At 41.9% G+C, this 24,726-nt stretch overlaps 2 protein-coding genes across 4 annotated transcripts; both read left to right on the plus strand.

The window, feature by feature from the left end:
- The first annotated feature begins 2 nt into the window (after window positions 1-2).
- On the plus strand, window positions 3-14,777 carry inpp5jb (inositol polyphosphate-5-phosphatase Jb). Of its 3 annotated transcripts, none has more exons than XM_085908985.1 (13): window positions 3-142; window positions 5,216-5,721; window positions 6,670-6,777; window positions 6,944-7,052; window positions 9,346-9,462; window positions 10,430-10,605; window positions 10,677-10,788; window positions 11,298-11,407; window positions 11,526-11,724; window positions 11,950-12,087; window positions 12,158-12,241; window positions 12,327-12,431; window positions 12,518-14,777. In XM_085908985.1, exons 1-13 carry the CDS (start codon window positions 26-28, stop codon window positions 12,815-12,817), a joined length of 2,181 nt encoding a protein of 726 aa, XP_085765111.1. In that variant the 5' UTR covers window positions 3-25; the 3' UTR covers window positions 12,818-14,777. The 3 variants fall into 3 exon arrangements, with proteins under 3 accessions (XP_085765111.1, XP_085765112.1, XP_085765113.1); XM_085908987.1 differs by lacking the exon at window positions 3-142 and adding an exon at window positions 486-908; XM_085908986.1 differs by lacking the exon at window positions 12,327-12,431 and having other exon boundaries at window positions 12,482-14,777.
- A 3,472-nt stretch (window positions 14,778-18,249) lies between these two features.
- On the plus strand, window positions 18,250-23,182 carry mat2ab (methionine adenosyltransferase 2Ab). Its single transcript, XM_085910311.1, has 9 exons — window positions 18,250-18,507; window positions 19,295-19,372; window positions 19,461-19,583; window positions 19,689-19,801; window positions 19,875-20,018; window positions 20,469-20,687; window positions 20,757-20,939; window positions 21,045-21,178; window positions 21,528-23,182. Exons 1-9 carry the CDS (start codon window positions 18,414-18,416, stop codon window positions 21,628-21,630), a joined length of 1,191 nt encoding a protein of 396 aa, XP_085766437.1. The 5' UTR covers window positions 18,250-18,413; the 3' UTR covers window positions 21,631-23,182.
- The last annotated feature ends 1,544 nt before the right edge of the window (window positions 23,183-24,726 follow it).

Genomic DNA, 24,726 nt, shown 5'->3' on the forward strand with positions numbered 1-24,726 from the left:
GGAACGATTCCGTTTTGTACTGCACATGTGCAGACTTGATTCAGGAAGACAGTATCAAAATAAACCTGTTGACGCGGCAGTGAGGAAAATGAAGCGGCGTTACACCTGGGCCAGCGGGGAAGACAAGAGGAGAAGGCAAGAGGTAACCAAACATTTTCTTTCAATAAAATTGACGCTTTCAAGTGACGCCGATAGTGTAAAACTGACAACATCAGGACATCTTGCCAGTTGGAATAGCACTGCTGACAGTGTCTGTGAAGGAGGCTGCAATTAAGATGGGGTTGGGGGGGGTTTGGGGGGGGCGTAAATATGACTAAATACGCCCCTGCCCTTGCGTGTCCGCATAACTACTAGAGTGTGCACCTCTCCACAGTGACCACAGGAGGGCAGTGTGGCTTGAATTCCCCGCCGAATAAGCGCCCCCTTAGCCCCTTTAGTTTTGCTTATCTCGGTCCAATCATGTCCCAGCAACCGGCCCACTCACAAACAGAAGCCGTCGGTGTGGCTGTGGGTGTGGGTGTGGGTGTGGGGTGGAGGTCGTGCCAGACTTGTTCAAGTTGTAGGTGTCACGTTGTCGTTCAGTCAGACTCGCCTGTTGTAGCCGAGTGTCCTTCACTCGCGGTTTCCGGAAGCACTGTATTATTGAGGCTGATTTGAAGGACACTCGGTGGCATCACGGCGGTCGGGGCTTGTGTGTCTTTAACGCTCAGTGGGAAGAGGAGGAGGAGGAGAAATGTAAGGTGCTGCCTTGGCCGTCCGTGTGTCTCCAGCATCCGACAGATAGTCGCTGGGATGCCGATGCTGTCACCAACACCCTTGTATTTTATAGTCAACCTGTGACAGGCTTTCTTTTTTTTTCTTTGAGCATCGTTTGAAGAACTATCGTTTCTTAAATCAGCACAAAACAGGTGAGTGACGAGTTTAAACAGCCACATGCGTGCTTACGTCATCTTTGTATTTCTGCTGTAACGGTGCCTCTCGTTTGTGTGCATAATATTTGCATTGATGTGTTGCTTTTGTTGATGTTCACATGCAAATGCAGGCTTCCGTAGAAGGACTTCATTTAACACACACACTAAGCAGATGTTAATTTATGGAAAGCTGTTTGAGCATTATTTCAATACCCTCGATATACAGTTTAAAGGAGGAGTTTGCCATTTTTACAAATAATTTCCCAAATATTTTTCTGTCATCATGATTTGACTGGAGTACATCATGAATATAATCTGTGAAAAATGTCAACTGTGTTTGGCCCCCATCTTGTGCCTGTGATATAAAAACACTGCACCTGAGAAAAAAACAACAACCAGACAGCTGTCACACGGGCACACCCCTGCAGCCTTCCAAAATATAAAACTTCAAGCCAATAACATTTAAAGGTGAAATTTCGAATAAGTGCAATTGGGCAAAATGTCAGCCCGTATATTTATCATGCATGACTTTCAAGTCATAATGAGTGAATCAGCTAATGCAACAAAACCCTTTTTTGGTTGAAAATTGCAAACTGCCTGTTGTCCTCGCAAGACAATTCAGCACCCTTACTAGATCGACTACGATGCATTAGTGAACAACTGTGTTTTACCAGTAAAAATCTTTCCTTCTAATCCCTTTCACCTTTTGAAGAATTATTTTCAAGTTATACTACTCTATGAGAAACTCACCTATTTGCTGTTATTGTGCCAAGAAAATATGAATCAAGGGGTTTTATTTGACGTAAGTAGTGTTTTTGCATTTATGGACTAAATGCTCAAATAGCTTTTCATAATTGCAACAACAGTTCTACTCCTGCCATCGACCTTGTCGAGCTCTTTTTCATGAGTATGTACTGTATGTAAAATTTAATTTAAAAAAATTTATGCACAGACTCAACTAGCATGATAACGCCACAACAGGGAATCAAATGACCCTCATCCTCTTTGTCCAATCACTCAAATGTCCTTGAAGCCGTTCTGTAATTAGGCCACATGAATACGTAGCCCCCAGAGATGTTAGTCATTTCTTTCGCGATATGCAAATCAGCTGTGACCCCCGGGTCACACTGTGGCTATGGCTTAATGTGGTACTGACAGGACACATTTGCATTATGTACAATATCATTAGTCAGGTGTTACAGCTACATTGGGGTGTGATATAATTCTAGATTACAATGAGTGTGTCTGGCTCTTTTCATTTGAGTTGAATTTGCCTCGATATCGCTCGCTCGCTTCCTCTTGAGAAGTAAATGGTGTGAAGATGTTGCGATGCTTGTGCAAGGCTTTTGACAGGAAGGAAAATGCAGGCGGTGTAGCTGCTCAGCCTTTTGCACACAGTGTAGACACATTAGACTCTAATAGCTCAAGTTTCAGTGCCTTTATTCTGTGGATTTTAGTTTCTCTCCTCAAGTGAGTATCAGTCAGGCCTCATTATCAAGTTTCCCAGGAGGCACAAGTTTGCTGTCTCAATGGGTCTGTGAGTGTGGTAAAGTGTAACACGGAATCTTACTTTTCTTATCCATGACACATGTTGATCGGTTCATTGAAGACTCAAAGTTGCCCATAAGCGTGGATGCTAAATCACGACCCAAATGAGGAAAGGCGCTATAAAAAAATGGATGGGTGGATATTTATTATGTACTATTAGCTAAATAGTTTTGACATCCTGTCACTGACACTGTGGCTGATCAGGAACAAGACGCCGAGGGTTAGGCGCTAGGACCTGGAGAGAATATTTCCAGCTGTGGCATCATGTCATTAGCGTGAAGGTCAGCATTGGTGGTCAACGTTGGTGTGCCTCTCTCACAGAAGGACATGTGGCACTGGAGGCCTTGAATGACAACACTCTCTTTTGGCTGCGATGTGAAAATGTAACACCAAGCAATATGGACCCAACACATTCGGCATTGGGCTTGGAGGCTACCCATGCATATGAATTTGACTCTACTGTTTTCACCCACTGGACGGTTCAATCCAGGGTTTGGCAAACCTTTTTTGGTCAGAGACCTCTGTATAGGTGACACAACAGCAAAAATGTTTATCTTCAGAAATTAATCAAGGACCGGGCAGTTTCCCATACGTGGTCTAAATGTTGTTTGCTGTAGAATTGTTGCCCACATGCAGTTGTCTGGAAATTCAGATACAAATTGCATTGCACATTATCACACTGCACACATGACTTTTCATTAACCCTTTACAAACTCTAAATAAAACCATCAGTAGTCATTCCAATTTCCAAGCCAACAATGTCAGCAATCGACTCGAGGGTCTACGCAGGACTAGATCAAGCTCATCACTTGAGTTCCTCTACGTCCCTTGCATCACTCTCGCCCTCAGGAGGCTGCATGTAAACACCATGACACATTGGTTATTATCAAATTGTTCTGCTCTTCTCTCCTTTGCGGACGTGAGCAGAATCGGAAATGCTAATCTGTCCTGACTGTTGTCGGCGCAGAAAATTATTTTTGCTCATGCTGTGACATAGTACATTTAGAAAAGAAGGGGGGGGGGCGGAAGATTAGCTGCACGGTGAATGTTTGTTTGACTGTGTTCATCTAAGCTTCCGCTTGACCTCAAGATGTCCTTCTGATGTGTTTCTTTGTGTCTTTCTGGCCTTCATTGTGTATACAGTAAAATCTGATTGGCTAAAATAAGGACCAGGGATTCGGATTGTGTGTGTGGTGGTCAATTGCACACAAGATATTTAAGGAGATGAGCAAAATAATGTTTTCATGGCATCGCATCAAGGCTGAAATACGATTGGACAAAACATAATAATAAGCCACAAACGAATGGACCTCGCGTAGCCAAGACACACGCCATAAAATGAAGACAAAAGATTGTTGGGATAAATTATTACCATTTCATGTACGTTGAAAATTGTCGGTCCTTGATTCTGATAAGTGTTTGTGCCTGCAGAGAAAGCTTTGAAAACCCTGATGACACGCTACTTTTTTTAAACTACTCCCTCCTTTGTCATCCCTGACTTAATTTTACTTCCTGTGTTGAGATTACAGGGACAGAAAGATCATAGTAGAGTTGAAAGTAAAATCAAAACAGCAATTTGATGAAGACAGTCAGTCAGAAGATGGGACGGGGGGGGGGGGTGTTAAATCTTGGTGAAATAAACCGTGCCCCAAGGAAATGGTGTTGTTGCCGCTAAAATGGGACGGACGGCAGACACTCAACTGTCCATCTGTCTCTCCTCTTATCATTTTGGATCCACCCACTGCCACGTGAGCACAATTGCTCACCATTCTAAAGTCCTTACTAGCTAAGAGCCATACATGGAGCATGGCTCCCAGGCAAAGATAAGAGCGGAATGTGGGCATGCAGAACGCTCTGCGTCAAGTCACCGTCAATTTTTCTTCAAGGTCATATGTCGTTGTGACACAACACTGGCGTTTCTTGGTTATTAATAGTATATGTAGCATAGTTTTGTTGGACAGAAGAGAGCATAAATAATCATCTGGGTAAAAGTTGTCAGCTTTTTTATTGTAAAAAGAAATCCGTGTCTTTTTAATAGTCATCATTAGTGAAGGGATTATAACAAGTGAGAGATTGCATTGCATCTTAACATCATCATTTTTAATCGTTCAAACGGCTGCAATGTGGAATATCATGCTTTATCAGGCTCATAATCCTATTCTTAGATATAGCGTCGCTCGTACTTGTTTTGGATTAAAATCTCTATTGTGTCTTGGCATTGTCGGCCCTCGGCATGTCTTACATTAATTATTCAATGATTAATTTAGCCTTTTGCTGGACGAAATGGGCTAGAAATTCCTCCTTTATTGCCGCATTACTGTTGACTTGTGATGTGACTCCTGCAGCTCTTCCATCTGTTTGGTGTGGTACTGTTTGTCAAGTGCTCTGAGTTGATAAGAAGTGACCAAGCATCTCCCTGGTTACTGCAGGAAAGGTAGACACATTTGGCAAAAGGGGACAGTGTACAATGTGCACAGGTTTTGTTTTCTTTGCCCCCTAACACATGTACCGTGCCTTACATTTCAGTTTTTCTGTGTTTCTTTTACGATGGATGTCCTTGAGCAATTCATGCTGCTGCAACAATGAGTTTCCAAGGTTTTGAAATAGTATTCAGGAAATAGCAGGGCAGGGGAGCATTTCAATGACGAAGGCAAAATTCAGATTCTTTGGATGCATGGTTGGTCATGTTTGGTAATGTCAGAAATGTTCTACGCAAGTACAATTCTTGAAACTCAAACATCCTCTTTGTTTGACAGAAACCACAGGAAATGGACCAAGACCAACCTCTCCAAAGCCAGATGCCAATAGACCACTTGAGTGAAGCAGCAGACACAGTACCATCTCAAAGTACTGCTCCACATCCTTCAGAGCCAACATGCGGGCCCACCACCGGACCGCCCACCGCTACTGCCAGGCCTCGACGGCCCCAGAGAAGTGCCAGAGTTGAAGGTTCCGTCGACGTATGCGAACCTAAAGCTGAACCCACACAAGGCGATACGCAGGGCGAATGTGATCCTGATGGCGCCGTGGGAAGTCGTGCAAAAGCTGCCCCCAGCCCACCCGTTAAGCTCTCAGGGGACCGGCCCGGCCTCCACATTAAAGCAGGTCCAAAAGGTCCGGGGCACCATGCGGTCCGGGCTGCCTCGGTACCCCACACTACTATAAGCAAGGCTGTGCCGCATCACCTGAACCCTCACGCCCAGAGAGCTCTGTCGGTCGCAGGCACGGCCGACACTCAGGCCCAAACTGTGGAAGACTTCAGGCAAGTTCCTTGACTTATGTGTGAAAATGCCTCCTGTACACAGCTTCTCAATACGCAATTATTTTGAAAGCCACGAAGGCACTAGAACGCCTCGATGCTGTGTACAAGCATTTAGTGTCCTTCTATGAAATAAAAAGTTTTATTGCGGTTGTAATGCACTTGAGAACTGCACTGTACACTGTGCATTATTTTACATATTTGACAAAATGATGTACAGCCAAACATTATTTCAGTTATGCACAGCTGCCCAGCCCCACTGGCAGAATTTCATGTAGCGGAATCATTTGTGCACAATAGATTAAGTTGGCATACACCATTTTCTTAAAGTGCATTGTCCATTTTAATCTGTGAGCTATCAATCATGTAAAATACTATTTAAATGAAAGAAAGACAACATAATCTGGCATTGGAGGCCACTGCAGAAGAGGTGCAAAATGTGTTCATGTAAAACAAGTGTACATTTATTTTTGACAACATTCGATTTAAATTTATATCATGCAAGTCTCCTTTCAACCCTCGGTATAGTATAGAAAGAATAATAGAAATATTTGTGCTTCAAACAACATTCACTGTCTCCAGAATATTTGCCAGAGATGCCACTGCATTGCAAAGGTTCAACATTAACACATTAACACGTCAAGTTAGTCATATACACAAATATAGCTCAACCACAGGTGATCGTATCTGTGGACAGATTAGATTAGACGGATTAACAAACCGCAGTTGCTCCTTGATGTTTGTGAATGAGTACCAGAGTTCTCGTATAATTAACCTTTCAAAGATTTGCTTCAGGTACACACTTTAACAGTCTTCACAAATTCTGCACAGCCAGGACATATTGTTCCCCAGATGCTCGGGCGGTTGTTCAAATCATTTTAATTAGCTATTAGTCGGAAATAGTACGTGAGAAAGAGCGGGCCGAATGTTAATAAGAGTCTTTGCCAACAGGGTGCACATCATCACTTGGAATGTGGGTTCGGCCACCCCCCCCGATGACATCACCTCATTACTGGGCTTGAATATAGGTGATGGCAATACAGACATGTATGTGATTGGGTGAGTGTTTATTGTAGCAGTTGCCCATACGCACTTCTGCCCATGTTGCTGTCACCCGACATATACACACACATCAGAGTCCTGCAGTCATTGCTTATGTCAAAAATGAGAAATAAGAATCCTATTCTGCTGGCACTTGCTGACCCATGTACATGATGTCTCCAAGGCTGCAGGAAGTCAACTCTATGATAAACAAACGGCTGAAAGACGTCCTCTTCACGGACCAGTGGAGCGAGGTTTGCATGGAGAGACTCAGCCCCTTTGGATACGTGCTGGTCAGTAATGGTTTCTAGTTAGGAACATGTGCTCGCTGATTAAAAAAATGCAGTTCGACTTCCGTTCGGATGATGTGATGGCTGATGAGGTTTGTGCTCATTGCCTTTTTCTGTCCTGCTGCCTCCACTCATTTTGTTCCCTGAGCAACAAATAGTAATGATTTAGAACAAGCGTGTAATGTTAGCGTGTCCGCTGTCTTCCGCTCTCTACCGGGCTCATTGGGCACAGTCAAGTGGTTGTCGTCGTCTCCTGGACTCTATTTTTGCTTCTTTTTTTTTCTCCTTTTGGATGCTCCGTGTTCCAGCTCAATCACTGTATCTGTACCGCAAATACAAACAGAGAAGAAACCACAGAGAAGAAAAAAGGGATGCTTTAAGAAGACAAGACATAACTTGAAACAAAACAAATCCAAATTGAACAAAAACACAGATTATGACATTTGTAGGTATTTGTGGTTCATCACCCCATCTGCCACACAGAATTTGTTTTTTTTTTTGTGGCCTATGACAATTAATACAAATAACATTTGACATAGCCCGCAATGCCATGAAAAAAAAAGACTTATAGAACTCAAAAAACAAAATCTAATCATCTCAAGCACTACCTTGCGTGTCGATATTTTCTATAGCTTGGGAGTTAACAGGAAATACCATTACAAGCAGCTGGTTTTCCTGTATCCTGCTGTCAAAAGACGTTTGCAGGTATTGCTAGCATGCCATGCGATGTTATGTGAGCGTAAATCAGCTGTCGAGCCGGAAGAGTGAGACAAACGACTCCCAGGGTGCTGGTTTATTTTGGGATCAGAACACTGACAGTGTTGATGGGCCTCTGGCAACAATGCTGATGTCTTCCGACTGTTATGGTCAGCTGCATGAGTTGGAGCCTCTGCAAAATAATGTCTCTGCGTGGATGGTATGTTTTATATGTGTGTGCTTGTGTTGGAACTGCCACTGCCCAAACCCAATGGGAGAGTTGAATGCCAAGTTTTATGACGATGTTAACACTTCTGGGCATTAGCCAACAATACGTGTCTGTAGCCATTATCAACAACAGTGCACAAAAGACTTCATCTCAAATTCACAATGGAGCAGCAATAGAGTGCAAATGCATTTCATATTGTATGAACCAATTATGCTTACAGTGGGTTTGACAGCGTTGCTATCTTTTTGGCAAGTTTATAGAACGACGAGGGCAGTTTTTGCTTGGTCCAGTGCAGAAGAAATGCACACGTTTGTACTCAATTGTGAATTTAATGAGCACACACCAAGATGCAGTAATTCACTCGCATGTGATTTCACTCGAAAATTGTATTAAATATTCCACTTTTGTAAACTTAACGACATTCACTTTGTTGATTGGTGTTAATTTAACAATCGGTTTATTATCGGGGTTGTAGCTTTCAGTGGTATAGAATTGCACTGCGTCATAGATAAAGTTTGTCTCAGGTGCCAATTTAAAAAAGTGAATCAGCATATCATGAATGTTTTTCATTATGATGGAGAGCAGATAATTCACTTTGTTAATCTTTTCTTTGGATTTCCTTCGGTTGTGCAGCTGTACAAAATGGTGTACACATTTTATGGTGGTCTCCAAACAGTCACCACAAAAAAGGTGGTCAACTCCACGGTTCAGTAGAAATCATTATGCAACAAAAGGCATACATCTAGCCAGTAACAACACAAGTAGGAGGGTCTTCAGTCACGTGGCGATGTGTGCATCCATTACTGGCCACGGGGCATTTCAAGCTCAGCGTGATTATGCTTCATTGGCCTGCAGTTGGAATGAGTGGACTAGTGGAGGAGAATGAGAGGGGGGGGGGCAAAATCACAATAGATATATCCATTGGGGAGCTTGGCATAGCACGAAAATATTTCATCTTCTTCTACTTTAACTAATGCATGTGCTTTACATTGTGAATTGTATTGTGCTGTTCAAAAATGTCAAAACACGCATAGCATGGTTTAAATGTGAGGGACAGTGAAAGAAAACAAATGACCTTCGGACAAGCGACATTTACTCTGAAAACCGCCAGCCTTCTTTCACAGTGAGGACTGACCGCGGGCAAAAGCTTGGTTCATTTGTGTCTTCATGTAAAGTAGTGGTTGAGCTCGGCCTCAGCCTCCTGTGCGCTGAAATGGAGGTTTAGCACCATCAGCAAGTTGGGATCGAGATCATACAACGTGTTTATTGACATTAAAGTGCAGTCTGACACATGCAAAACACTGAATATAACTTACCTCTCTTAAGAATCATGCTAATAATTGTCCACGTGTTCTGCCATGCTGACCTTAGGTGACCTCTCAGAGGATGCAAGGCGTCTTGCTGCTGGTTTTTGCCAAGTACTACCATCTGCCCTTCCTCCGTGGAGTCCAGACGGAGACCACCCGCACTGGCCTGGGGGGTTACTGGGTGAGTACTCTCTTTCACACTTTACATACGGAAGCATTACACTGAAAAAGAGACGGACATTCCTGACGCTAAAACCTACATAGAGTATACACTCGCCGGTCACAATATTAGGTACACAATTTAATAGGTCGAATAAGCTAATAAGATAAAAGACAGCCATCTCGTGAGCGATCGGCGAAATGCTAGACGCTAAGCAAACTTGTTTTGGCTGGCATATGAAAACACTGTCCTCAATAGGATAAGCCATGTGGAAGATGGATGGATTGTGTCTTGCAGTTGATTACATATACAATATTTCTGCAGCACAAACATCCTGACTAGTTCTGCATGTAGTGAATTGAGTTACAACTTAAGCAGAAGGCGTGGTGCATAAACTGTGTTCATTAATTTGTGTCTTCTAGACTCACAGTATCTGGAATGACATTAGTAAGTCCAAGAGCCACATTGCTAAAGTTTAGATAGTCAAGCAAATAAAATATAAATAAACTACAATGCGACATAATGTTTCAAAGAAATTGAAGACATTTTGTCCATCTTTACCGTCGTTATTTTTGTAAAAATGTGGGTGCAGCACATCCCAATCATGCCATCACATGGAGATAATTTGGCCGCATTGTCCTCATCGCTGAGGTCTCTCTGCCTGCAGAGTTATGCAATCCTGACTTTTAAGTTAAATCCTGCTGTTGTCGGGAGTGCGTGATGGGTGTCAGCACATTCTAAATGTTTTACACACAGAAGCGTCTTTCGTGATTCAATGAGGCAGAACATTGGAGAGAGCAGTGGGAGGAAAGCCACACACTAGTCTTTCCAACCCCTGCATTGCATGAAGTTTTTGCTTGAGTCAAATTTTTGGACTCACAATGGACACATTTCCTGTTATGTAGCAGTAATGACGTGCGCACAACTAATTCAAATGCCATTTTGATTTTATTAATTGAATCAATTACTCTACCTCTGTACGCCGTAGGGAAACAAAGGTGGAGTCAGCGCCCGCATGTCAATATTCGGTCACACCATCTGCTTCCTCAACTGCCACCTGCCGGCTCACATGGAAAACTCGGATCAGCGCATGGAAGACTTTGAGAGCATCCTGCAGCAGCAGCAGTTTGAGGGCCAGGCGGCCTCTGGTGTCCTTGACCACGAGTAGGTCACAAGCACGTACACACTCAACACTGATCAACTGAAAAATGGTGTCCTTTTAAATTGAATTACAGTGTGGTGTTCTGGCTCGGGGATCTCAATTTCCGCATTGATGACCTGGAAATGCACATGGTAAAAACGGCTATCGACAATAACAAGCTGTCCATGTTGTGGGAAAAAGATCAGGTAAGAAATAAGTTGTTTATATTTACAATCAAGCCCAAAATTATTCATACCCCTGGAGCCTGAATAATTTCAGGCTTGACTGTGTGATTCATAGAAGTGAACGGAAATGACGGTATGTAGGAAAATGCTGTACTTATTTTTCATTGTTACTACAGACCATAACTAGTAGAAGTGTGCTAAACAATACTTGTGAAGGCTCGACAAAAAAAAAAAACTCCATACCCTGGAAGTGGTACGTACATACCCTGTACTACTGACTCGTCATGAAATTCGATACAGGAAAAATACAAATTATTCACAAAGACCACCCAAATAATACCACAGTCAGTTATTATCGCTTTGATGGTATCGATCAACATTGAGAATCATTGATACGGCTCATGGATTGGATCCCGCCCGGTACCCAAAGTTGTCTTGTGAGGATGTGATTGTAATTTGAGTCACTAAGGGGTGACAGAGAGACGCAAATGAAATCATGGTAATCATCATTATCGTGATGATTGTTTCAGTTAAACCTGGCAAAGGACAGTGAGACGGTGTTGGAAGGTTTCCAAGAGGGGCCCCTCAAGTTTCCCCCCACTTACAAGTTTGATGTTGGGACAAACGTATATGACACAAGGTCGGTGGTGATTCCAGCCAGTGAAGCAGCTGCAGCATCAGAGCGCTTTTAAGATTTGTGATAGTATCTTAATTTCAATCATTTCATTTGAGGAAATCTTCTTTGTCTTCATTCCCAGTGGAAAGAAACGCAAACCAGCTTGGACCGACCGCATCCTGTGGCGCCTGAGGGCCACTGTGCCTTCTGCCAACAGCGGCAAACGTGCTTCTGTTTCAGGGCTGACCAGCGGCACCAAAGTAACGCAGCACTGCTATAGAAGTCACATGGAATATATTGTCAGCGATCACAAACCAGTCTCTTCCATCTTTACCCTGCAGGTGAGACTGTCCTGTTTGTGTTGACAATGAGTAGTTGTTTGTAATTAGTTCATTTATAAATCATTAATTTTTAAACTGATTCTTTATACTAGTATTCTAACTGAACCAACATTTCATGTAGTGGCAGTCTAATAAAATTGATTAGTGCCCCACTCCAGTACAGTACTTCCAATTCATATTTGTGATTCTGAGGTGTCCTTTCATTCATAAACGTTTCCTCTCCAGTTCCCTTACAAAGTGGATGTTCCCCTGGTCACAATCTTGGTGGAGGATGAGTGGAATAGTATTGCTGATGCCATAGCCAAGTTCAAACTGGCACCCAGTTTTTCTCGCAGCTCCTGGGACTGGATTGGATTGTATAAGGTAGAAAATGTCACATTCACCGTCCACACCAAACCTGATTACTAACCATTTCTGACTTTGCCTATCTCAGGTGGGTTTTAAACACCACAAAGACTATGTGGGATACGTGTGGGCCAAACAGGAAGAAGCAGATTTTCATCGACAAGAACATCAGGTAAGATGGACGTGTGCTGTGATCTCTTCTAAAGACAGCCTCCTCTCACATTTAAAAAGAAATATCTCACAAAACTCATTTGCAGGTAACCTTTACAGAAGAGGAACTGCCCAAAGGCTCTGGAGATTTTATCTTAGGTTACTATAGCAACAACATGAGCACTATTGTGGGTGTCACGGAGCCATTTCAGGTAATCACCAACTGTATTATTTTCCCTTACCACTTTTCTTGTCCTAACAGTGTCTACGTCTTCTCCGCTCCATCTTGCAATCTCAGATCCAGCTTCCCACATCCGGCAACGACAGCAGCTCTTCAGACAGTTCCGACTTTAGCTCCGAGGACGACAGCACCGTTGTTCTCACAAAGTCCAGGTCCCGCACTTGTAGTCCACACAAGGCCAAGCATCACCGCCGTCGCAGCGGCACCCACAGCCGCTCTGAAAGTCCCTCGCAGGATGAATCGAAGGAGCGCTCTGACAAAGCTCCATCAGTGAGTGAGCCCGCAAAATGCCCAGGAGAGGGCGACCAACGACCTGCTTTTGAAGAGAACAAACAGAGAGAGGAGACCGGAGTGTGATGTTTATGGCAGAAAAGTGAAAAATTGATGTGGTTAATTTGATAATAACCATACCCAAAGTTCCTTTTCACAAAACTGTGCCGTTCGGGATGCAATCTTTCTCAGTAACAAACATCAAATTCCTCAAAAGGGTTTGCTTTGCCTTGAGATTTTATTCCTAAATCTTTCACTATGTCCCACATTTCCTCAGTCTTGCTCCATCCTGTGGAAAATACAACCATGCATGATTGTATTTTTTTAAAAGAATATTTTAAGGGCATTTTCTCACCTTGTTGGGAAATGAATGCATTCAGCTGCAGATGCATGATGACTATGCTGAGGATGTGATCTGGCTCAGGGTGCATACAATGTTTTTTTTTTTTTTTTTTACCTCTTGAATAGCATGCATACTGTCGCATCATCAAGTATTAGGAGAAAAGCCCATTTCAGCACACATATCCATTTTGAATGATCTTATGCGGGTTGTAATGATGCATTTTGATTCACTGGGATTTTTTTTTTTTTTTTTTGTTTCATAGCATAAATCTCACCAAGCGGTCATGACTGCTAGATCACATCTGCACTGAATACAAAAAGCTATCTTCCACCGTTCCCTTCGGAACTGCATTATCGCAAGACCACTGAACATATTGTCACTCTCTTAAAAATAATGGCCTAAGCCATATTTGAAAAATATATACAACAATACAAATTCTTATTAAATATATATGATAAGTATTTGGTTTAGTTTTTGTGTATGGTGTATATTTTCAGAAAAACTGAGAGGGAAAAAAAAAAAAAGACTTGGGTCATTATTTTCGGAAGGTGACAATATGCTTTTTTTTTATTACAGTTTGTTTTTATCCATAGGAACATGGTGACTTTGTAATTCATCACTCAGTGGGAGTAACATTGCTAATCTCAAAACGAAAATAATTCCATGATGAGCTTTTAGCAGGCCTCTCCAACAAGCCATGTCAGCAGCATTGCACCGTCAGTACAGTGAACGTGTGTGTTAAGGGCCTTTAAATAGACCCCCGAAAGAGTGCAGTGAAAGGTGGTGTCCTGTGGGAGGATCACTGTCAGCTGACACAGCACAGCTGTTCTGCCAGACCTCCTTTTTATTGGCTGCAGGGCAGCCCATATTGTCAAGCTAATTATGACAACATACAAAATCAGATCCCCTCCCTTACGTTTAAACAAATTAGCCCCAAAAAAAAAGAAATAACCAGTAATTTCTTATCTTTGTTACCGTCATCCATTCTGAGCAGTCGCGTGACTTCTGGAAATGTGAGTAAGCGGAACTCTCCAACGTGGAGCAGCTTCAGGGCTTTTGCATTTTGCATCGTGAAACAAAACGGTCACACGTCCGTAATGAAATAGCCCACCTCTGATGTGATAATATACGTACATGCTCGGTCCACTTTCATTTCTATCTTTAGTTTTATCACCAGTGAATGTGTTCTCCTTCACTGACCCCAGTGTTTAATCGCCAGTGCAGTACTTCTGTGACATTGTTAGAGTGTGACCTCTGATGACCTATCTAACACACTTTTTGAAATCTTAGAGTAGCACAGTATTGTGTAGCTGTTACCTCAGTGTGTATGTTGTCTAAGATTCGGTGTGGATGCGTGCTTGGTTTTTTTGAATGGTGTTTGTTTGCTAGGACTGCGTTTGCATGGTGTGGACATTCTCTCTCGACATTCCGCTACTGTGATTTTTTTGTGCCGTCAAGTGCTGTTTGGGACTCTTTGTCACTTGTGGAAGTTGTTAGAAATTTAGAAAAGATATGACGATTGAAAATGTATCGTCTGTGTAAGTGTTAGGTGAAGAAAATTACAAGGATAAGTACGCCTGTCTAAATCTGAAGTTTTTATATCATTTCAAAGTGTAACAATGTATTTTATTTTAGAATAAAAATACAGTGCAGTATAATGGACCTTTATTTAGAGTAAGGTGTAAAAAAAAAAAAAAAAAAGAATGTGAGATTAATTAGACAAATATTGTCTGTCATGATCAGTGAGCTGTAAAAAAAGATATCTCTCTACGGAATGTCATTGTTTTCCTGTGTCTGAAATAGAGTAATATGTATAAGAAAGACAAAAATGAAGTATGGTATAAAAAATAGACAATCTATGCCACAAAGTTTATTTTCTTTAAATTATGTATTTATTTTCTTATTTAGATCTACTGTACGTGTAACTATTAAATGAGCCTGAATTCTGCTGGCCAGTGAGGGAACATTATTTCAGTGGGGTGTGGGGATTCATTGATTTTTTTTTTTCTTAATGTTATGAGCTTGATTGCTCAAGTTGCTTGAAAAAATAAATGTAATTCTTTTTTTTTTTTTGCTTTATATCGTATAATGTGTGGATTATTGAGTATGTGGGTGTGTCGTATAACTTAATGAAAATGATTTTTAATTTAATACCGATTTGTGAGAAAACTGGCATGGTTAATCTGGCATGTGAGGTCAAAAGGATTCCCATTAAGTAAATTGTCACAGAGCTCTAATCACTTTTCAAATTATTTTCTCTTATTTTATACAAAGGTCGCATTTTGGTACTTATTGGTATACGAAAACTTAACTATGATGATGACTATGATGCTATTTTCTAAATGATAAAATGGAATAGGAAGGTGAGCAATAGCAGGTGCATCTTGCATCATGCTTTTACTCCCCTGAAAAGAAAGTGTCTGTTCTGCAAATTCATGCTGACTCATTTGCACTGATGCAACACCAGACTGGGACCGTACCATTTTATTGTTATGGGAATGGGAACTTTGAGTACCACGAATGGTATACAGATTGTGAACGATACTCTATGGCACAATTTCAGTCTGATTTGATTAGATCTAGTCCATAAACAACATCCAAAGTTCAAAAGGTCAACTTTGCCTTGCCTCTGTAATGATTACCTTTCATGTCTAATCATGATGATGGGAAGAAAGTTTTTTTTTGGTTTGTTTTTTAAACAGCTGTTGCAAACAAATTGCCCCAAGTCGACAATAAAGTATTCTTGATCTTGGTATATTGCATTGATAACATCTTGAGCTACTTTAAACAATAAAGGTAAACTGTATGAGCTATACTTATTGTATTTATCTTCTGCTATATCTTGAGATTCATTTCAAACCCCTGCTAAAGCAGCCTCCGACAAGTTCAATTTGTTTATTTACCAGCCAGACAGGTATAACATGTTCACAAACAGGAACTCAAATATATTACTCATCAGAGCCTGGAGCAAAATAGAGAGATATGAGTATTTTTCCACAAAGAATAATCAAGTTAACGTGAAAGCTAACTATGCAATCCTCACTGCTATCTGTGGTTCACTTTTTTTTTTAGGTATATTGTTCATGTATTGCATAATATATAAAATTAGATAAAAGGTAATCATTCACCTGAGGATCAATGTGTTGTTTCTAATTATCATGACTATTTCCTCAAAGTACTGCAACTGTTTTTAACTTTAATGGTGCTTTATTCAGTTCAGGTACACACGAGAAGGTGGTAAATCACATCCATCCATCTTCTTGCCTTTCCTCATTGGGAGGCTAGGAAATTTCCACATGCGACACTTAATTTCTAGAGCTCTATGCAAGCGTTGACATTTTCCGATGATCACTTTTACACAATGCCACCGTTTAGCAATTTTTAAAACATACTCAGGAGCTACTGATGTGGTTCTTGGGAGATACCTGTTGTCCACGGGCACATTGGTGACCCTAATTTAAAGTTGTCAATGAGTTAGAAGCTGATGCACCCAGAAGAAAAAACTTAAACACAATACAGGGAGGCCGCAGCTAAGATTTGTCCCTGAACCTTAAAACTGTAAGGCAGATGTGGTAACCACCAGATAAACTCAACCCATATTATATCCCATTCAGAGTGGTGATAAACAATAAATGATTAAACAATCATTGTAAAAAAAAAAAAAAAAGTTCAAGTCATAGAATGAGCCTTTGCTTGTATTCAACACTGGAAAGCCAAAATGAATATATTTTAACCAACTAACTAACTAACTATAGTCATCACTTTTCGTTGCTTGGGAATGGATGCTTGTGCGTTAGTAAATTGCGCAAGAACTAGCACACCAGTCATATTTCAGGGAATATGACGATGGCGTAAGCCGTGAATCGAGTAAACAAAATTTCCCCATAACAAATACGTACCGTGATATGTCCTTGACTAATTCACCCATGATTGGGGACATTACCTCACCTTATTTATTTTTGTATCACGTCACTGAGTATCTGAAAAGCACAAAGCAAAACAAAAATATTACACAATATCCATCCATCCATCCATTTTCTGAACCGCTTTGTCCCCACGGAGGTCGTGGGCGTGCTGGAGCTTATCCCAGCCGTCATCGGGCAGTAGGCGGGGGACACCCTGAACCGGTTGCCGGCCAATCGCAGGGCACACAGAGACGAACAACCATTCGCACTCGCACTCAAACCTAGGGACGATTTGGACTGCTCAATCGGCCTACCAAGAATGTATTTGGAATGTGGGAGGAAACGGGAGTGCCCGGAGAAAACCCACACGGACACGGGGAGAACATGCAAACTCCACACAGGGAAGGCCAGAGGTGGAATCAAACCTAATCCTCCTAACTGTGAGGCGGACGTGCTACCCAGTGCACCACCGAGCCGCCAGAATCTGGACATTAAAAGGGATTTCCATAGGCGACTAGTGACGGCAGGATACCCAGTGCGTCACAGTTGATCGCCGTGCACCAAAAACTCAGTTCTGTCTTTACACGTGTTTTCAATTGTGAATATTGCATATAGATTCAGTTCTACAGTTTCATTTTACAGGGATTTTAGGCCTTCTTGACTGTCAAGTGGATTAGTACATTTCTTTGTGTTTACAACAGCCAACAAGTAAATTGTGGAAAATTCTATAACAGTGTAAAATCTGTAAAACCCAAGTCCTGCGGAATAGGATTAGGGCCAGTGAAGGAAAAAAAGGGGAGTGGCAGGATTCAGACTTTTTTTTTCTCAGAATTCTGACTTTAAAGTGAGAATTCCCACATTAAAGTAATAAAGTGGGTATTCTCATTTTCTGACTTTATTCTCAGAATTCTGACTTCAAAGTAATAATTCCCACTTTAAAGGAATAAAGTCAGAATTCTGACTTTAAAGTCAGAAAGTGTGAATTCTCACTTTAAAGTGGGAATTCTCAGTTTAAAGTCAGAATTCTGAGGGGAAAAAAGGTCAGAATTCTGTCACCCCCCTTTTTTTCTTCACTGGCCCTAATCCTCTTCCATAAAGTCTCCATAGTTCACGAATAATAAACCAAAAAAACATTCGTCCTTACTCTAGCTTTATTCAGGAGACCATGCTAAGTACATTGGAAGTAAGGACAGCTACACCCCTTCAGTCACGTCATTTGGTATGGCCCACTTCTTTTGACGTCATGTCTACTGACTTCATGGCATAAATATCCGAGCAGGGCGCCATGAGGATTACTTAGGCTGCGAGGATCTGTCCAGAAAACGAGGACGACCCACCGTCGTCAGTCAGAGTTGCCGGTCCAAACACACTCCCTTTGTTGATATTTCCGCTGTCACACCCTTTTTGGTCTTTTCACAATCATTAGTCGTGAACGATGATGAACGGCCAGATGAATGGTTTTCACAACTCTGTCATTGACGAGGACTGCTTCTTGTTCACCTCGGAATCTGTCGGAGAAGGGCATCCCGGTAAGTACACGCTGACCTTCTAGCCTACTTTTACTTAATTAGCCTGCGTTATGTGGCCGGTGTTTAACGTTCAAACTGAATCAACGTATAAATACAAAGGTCGGGTAGCATATTTGTGTCTCAATGTAAGATGAGGAAATGAGGGGCCGGTAGGCGCTTTGAGGCACATGCGCCAAAGCTATCTTGCTAATCGTGGCTTCAATAGCATTTTGGATTTGTTGCGTCCAAACATGAATTTTCAGTACAGGTTGCGCCACTTCAAAATGTTAATGTTTTCCAAGGCTTTTGGTAGAACCAGTTTTGTTCGAGATGAGGTTGAGTAATCACCATGCCTGTGCATGTCGGTTAGATAAGCGGCTAACAACATGCAACAAGGATAAGGAGTTTTACTGTTTAGTGAATGAGTCACTTCATTAAAAGAACATGATATTATTTTCTTATAGCGCCATTTCAAAAGCTGAATTACACGAGAAATTTGACATAGATTTAGTCTAGAACAACGCTGGCTCCTCTCACATCTTGAGATGCCAACCGAGCCAAGAATGGAAAAGTCCATTTCAGGAAGAAACCTCGAATAGAGTCGAGACTGTGGGGCAGTTGCGTGCTTTTTTTTCGGGTTGCCTTCCCGTTACCTATTAGCAGTGGGCCCCCCACCACCACAACCACATGTGCACATGTTTGAAATGGCGGCTCTTGCACTTGTTGGGCCACTCCCACCGAGCACGTGGGCTGCACTCTGCAATGGTCCTGTGTTTTGCTGCAACCTTGAAATTGATGGTGTTTTCAGACAAAATCTGCGATCAAATCAGTGATGCGGTCCTTGACGCTCACCTCAAGCAAGATCCAGATGCCAAAGTTGCCTGTGGTAAGTAAGACTATTTTCGTCCATGATAACATGTAGCATATGTTAGCTTTGATTGCATCTTTCTAACCGAGGATGTGTGTTTCAACAGAGACTGTTACCAAGACGGGTATGGTCCTGTTGGCAGGTGAAGTGACCTCACGAGCTACGGTGGATTATCAGAGAATCGTACGGGACACGATTCGCCAGATTGGCTATGACGACTCTGCTAAAGGTGTTTGGCTGTTTTCGTTTTGTTGGGGGAGGTGCCACTATTCCTGAATTCCGGAACAGCTGACAAATTGATGCATCATCTCAATGTTGTGTTCTTTGTGTGCAGGCTTTGACTACAAGACCTGCAATGTCCTTGTGGCCTTGGAGCAGCAGTCTCCTGACATTGCTCAGGGTGTCCACGTTGACCGCAATGAAGAAGACGTTGGAGCTGGTGACCAGGTCGGTTTTCCACTCATGGTCTTGTTCAAAGTTCTGTAGTCCTAAAATGATGTGTTGTGTCCCCACTTTGAAGGGCTTGATGTTTGGATATGCCACAGACGAGACAAAGGAGTGCATGCCCCTCACAATTGTGCTCGCTCACAAACTCAATGCCAAGATAGCTGAGCTTCGACGTAACGGCACTCTGCCGTGGCTCCGACCTGACTCAAAGACACAGGTAGTGTGATCTGTTCCATATGTCTAGCGCAGAGATGGCAAAACTTTACCCGAAGGATCATGCACAGGAAAATGGAAGGAAGAGGAGGGGGCCACGGATGCACTTCACCTCACTTAGAACCACTTTTGTGACTTAAAACATCATATTAATTTATTGGTAACAGAAGTTACTTGTGCTATAAAGATGGTGTCTCCATTAGATTTAGAGGCGTAACGATGAATCCACAACGAATCTCTTTTTAAATTGACAATGATTTTTGATGACCAATTTACTTTTTGATTTCAGTTTGTTAGCAGTTAATTGAAGTTATTAAATTAAGGTCCCGTTTTTTGAGTAAAGTAATGGATCTTAAAGGCTTTTGAATTGATTAATCGGTTATTCAAATCTTTACTTGCAGCACTAGAAGATGCTATGCTACTTTAACATTCATTCTCTTTTCCTGCTTCTCAGGTTACCGTGCAGTATCGTCAGGACTGCGGCGCCATGCTTCCGGTCCGTGTGCACACAATTGTCATCTCCGTTCAGCATGATGAGGAGATTTGCCTTGAAGAGATGAGAGATGCCCTGAAGGAGAAAGTCATCAAGTCTGTTGTTCCGTGTAATTATTTGGATGATGACACCATCTACCACCTGCAGCCTAGTGGCCGATTTGTCATTGGCGGGCCTCAGGTAGGAGTGCAGAATTCCAACGCGTATTGACTTGACTGTTGCTCACCCATGGACGCTGCGTTTTCACAGGGCGACGCCGGACTGACTGGGCGTAAGATAATTGTCGACACTTACGGCGGCTGGGGGGCCCACGGAGGAGGAGCTTTTTCTGGCAAAGATTACACTAAAGTGGACCGCTCCGCTGCCTACGCCGCACGTTGGGTTGCCAAGTCGCTGGTGAAGGCTGAGCTCTGCAGGAGAGTTCTCGTTCAGGTCAGTTAGCTGCTAGAGTGCAGCCATTTTGAGACTGCGGAGGTTTCTGTCACCTTCCAATTTGAAGTGTTCTTACTCATTCATGTCTCTTGTATGCTGCGTTAGGTGTCCTATGCTATAGGAGTTGCCCACCCCCTTTCAATTTCCATCTTCCACTATGGGACCTCCAGCAAGAGTGAACGGGAGCTGTTGGACATTGTCAATAAGAACTTTGACCTTCGACCCGGAGTCATTGTCAGGTAATGTAGAGTCAATCCACCAGATGTTCCCTCGCATCGGAGTTTCTTTTCATTCTTTTCTTTGCACGAGAGGTGTGCTCTCGGCGACTTTATGTAGTTACATAGGAATTTAGTCGACCGCGGTCTTAGCTCAGAGTTGCATGATGAGAACTCAGAATTAGTTTTGGGAAGTTGGAAGTTACCACGTTGCAGGGAGGAAACGATGGTAGGTGCGGTAAGTCATGAATTTTATTTTCTCCCACAATTTTCTCAAACGAGGTAGTAAATGACGCTCCCCCTTCACTGAGTTTGGCTTGTGTGAAGTTGAATGTGTGTGGCAGCTGCTAAACCTGTCGATTATGTATTTTAGGGATCTGGATCTGAAGAAGCCCTTGTATCAGAGGACGGCAGCCTATGGCCACTTTGGCCGTGACTCCTTCCCATGGGAGGTTCCCAAAAAGCTCAAATACTAAATCTGTTAAGCTTTTCGCCCCCAGGCTTGTTGGTGTATACTACAGAGAAGCCTCCAAGATTCAGGGGGTGAAATGCCCTTAGCTGTCTCTCTCTCTCGCTCGCTCGCTCTCCCTCCCTCCCTCCCCCTCTTTCTCTAAAATGAGTCATCATTTACCACATGGCTATATGTCCTCTGTTTTTGCATTATTCATGAAATCATTCTTTTTTTTTTTTTTCTCTCCCTCTATTCTAATTTTTTTTTTTTTTTTTACTTTGTGGTTCCAAGAACATGTCTATATTATTTTTGCTCATTACTGTGCTAGAGCCTGATCTGCTGAAGTCTTCATCTTTTTAACATGGGTCTAGTTGAGTTGTCTGTTTGGAAAGTCTTGGTGTCATTTCTGTAGTTGGCCTTCACTCACTGGTGCTACTGCAAGAGGAGCCAGAAAGACCTGTGAGGTAAATCTTCATCTCGTCGTTTTGGAAGGTCCTCTGATCTTACTGAGCAACATTCCTCCTCGGTCAGTCTGGTACAAATATTCCCTCACCTGATGGTCTTGATTTTTTTATTTTTTGCTAGCGTTGCTAGAGTGGCACAAAGAAATAGAATTGATTTAAAGGTTGTCGTTGTTCACGGTTAAAAAAAATAAAAAAATCGCTTTGCATCGCATGCCGAAAAGCTGCCAATCGTCGCACCTTCAAGCTCTTCTATAAAATGAACGGCCCACATGCTACTGCAGACCTTTGCTGTTTTCTGACGTCATACAGAAAAGTCAGAGGCTGCTATGTCGCTGCTCTGGTCTGCAGAGGTGTTGGATGAACAGAGCGATGAAACCTTTTGGATTCAGTTTTTTTAAACGGTCTTTTTTTTTTTTTTTTTGTGAGGAGGGGGTGACAAATGTAACGATTAAGCCCCATGGACTCATCAGGTGTATTTATGGCAGGTGTACTTCCCATCTATATCCTGGTGAAGTTTGTCAGACTTATTAGATATCCAATGTCAATACTATTTATTTGTTCTCTGGAGCTCAGCGTGGATACAGAGAAGCTGAGCTTTCAGATGGCAGCTTTAAAAGACTTGGTTACTGAATCTAGAATTCCTTTTGACTTGATCATTTGTTGAGGCTCCAGAGTGTTGTACAGAAAAGCTTTGGTTGCCTCTCCAAATAGCAAATGTTTTTATTTTTGGACCGCACAAATACTGTTTTTTTGGGGGGGGGTTTTAAAGATACGCTGACTTTTTTTTTTTTATAAATTAAAACCATCTGCAAATCTTTGGCTCTTACAAATCCTCATCAGTGCGATGGCAACAATTGGTTGGTGTAGTACAGAGAAACCAACCTTGTTTACATGGCCATCCAAAGTCGTGCTCTTATTGCAGTTCATTATTGTTGGCTACAGTAAGTGTAAACGTGCCTTTTCTAGTTCTTTCCCTTTTGCTTTTCTTCCACACTCCTGACACTAAAATGTGCTTCTGTCAAGAATACGTAGCTCTTTCTTGTAATGTGTTTCATGTTTAGATTGAGCACTTTCCTCGTGCTCTGTAATAAACAAGATACTTGCAACCTGCAATGTCTCATCAATTAATTTTGAATGTACACGTTCGTTGTACTTTACACACAACTTCATCATGGCCTCTTAGATTATATTTAAATGTTCACGTTCAAAACTACCGCTGGTGACACGAGAACATTAGTTGTCAAACTTCAAATGATAATTTATTGTCCAGAGTTATTTATGAAATGTAAGTATAGGTGTTATCTTATAGGGAAATTTGTAGGATTAAAAAAAACATTGAAGGAAGGAAGGAAAAATATTTGTCAAATTAGTAAGCAAAAACTGAACAAATACCAAAAAGCATGAAAGGGTAGTTTTGCTTCAATCCCTTATTTGTAGGGTGCACTCACTTGTGTATTTGTTTTTATTCAGTGAGTTACTCTCATTCAAACCGGAATGAGAATGTTTCTACGTGGAGATCCTTCCCTGGGGACACATTTAATCTGTGAACAAAGAAAGACATAACAGTCCCAGTTTCACATGGTCTCGTGGGCACGAAAGTTGTTAGGGAGAAACTGGGCAACAGCTGTCGTTTGGGTCAACTATTTTCTCTTTCTTAGCCTGAGAACAGCTTGGATTTAGTTTCTTTCTTTAATCTTAGTCATGGAGCATTTGGACAAAGATGTTGCCTGCTTTGGAATATCTTTGCCAAGATGTTTTTCCCTAGGCTGCATAATTAAAACCAATTGATGGCAAAAGGATCAAATGTCACATCTGATTTCAGTTTTATCACAATTACTGTTATGAAACTGTCTAATTTTCAATGCAGAGTGGATTCAAGTCTAAAACTACTGCACTCAAATTAGTTTGAACTTCAGTAAGAAGAACTTAACACACTGAAAATCCCTAGTGACATGCTCAACTACCAAATTAAATTAGTCTTGGTTGAACAATGTTTTTGTCTTTAGCCAAACAGTCCCCTGGGAGGCAAATAATGAAACCTAAAACACAGTTAACTGAGTAAATGCGATTTTCCATGCTTTGCACACCTGTGACGCTGAAGCAGGTTTGCAGACTTTACAGCATTGAAGCAGACATTTGACCCTGTTGACCTTTTATTTCAATGTCATTGATCAAAATTTATATCATGTCACGAACAGATGGCTTTGCATATAAAGTCGGATCAGGCTACAGTGTATTTGCGGACAAGTTACATCATCACATTCTGACTGCCTTCTTTACAGTGTAAATACAGTGGCTTAGCATTTCCACAACTGCAATGGCTCACTCAAACGTCTATTTTTAACCAGTGTGGGATTGCAAAGTTGCAGCCTTGAATGGGAAACTCCACTCGAGCTTTTATGAATAAAGCACAAGGATCGAGGAGACCGCTCATTCAGACATGTTCTTTATAGTACTTTCCTCTCGAAGCAGCTTTCAGTTTGAAATAAGCATAACATTAAATGCCTTCCTAGCAGTGTCAAACTATGCATTATTATCTTTGTTTGTTTGTGAAATGTTTTTCAGCCCCCCCCCCCCCCAAGTCCTATGGCCTAGTGCCTTCCTGCTGTCACAGAGAATCAAAGAGCTACAACCTAAAACCTTGCCATCGAAAGGCC

This window comes from Syngnathus leptorhynchus, chromosome 4 (genome assembly GCF_054491065.1).
Source record: "Syngnathus leptorhynchus isolate UIUO chromosome 4, UIUO_Slep, whole genome shotgun sequence".
Classification (NCBI taxonomy): Eukaryota; Metazoa; Chordata; class Actinopteri; order Syngnathiformes; family Syngnathidae; genus Syngnathus; species Syngnathus leptorhynchus.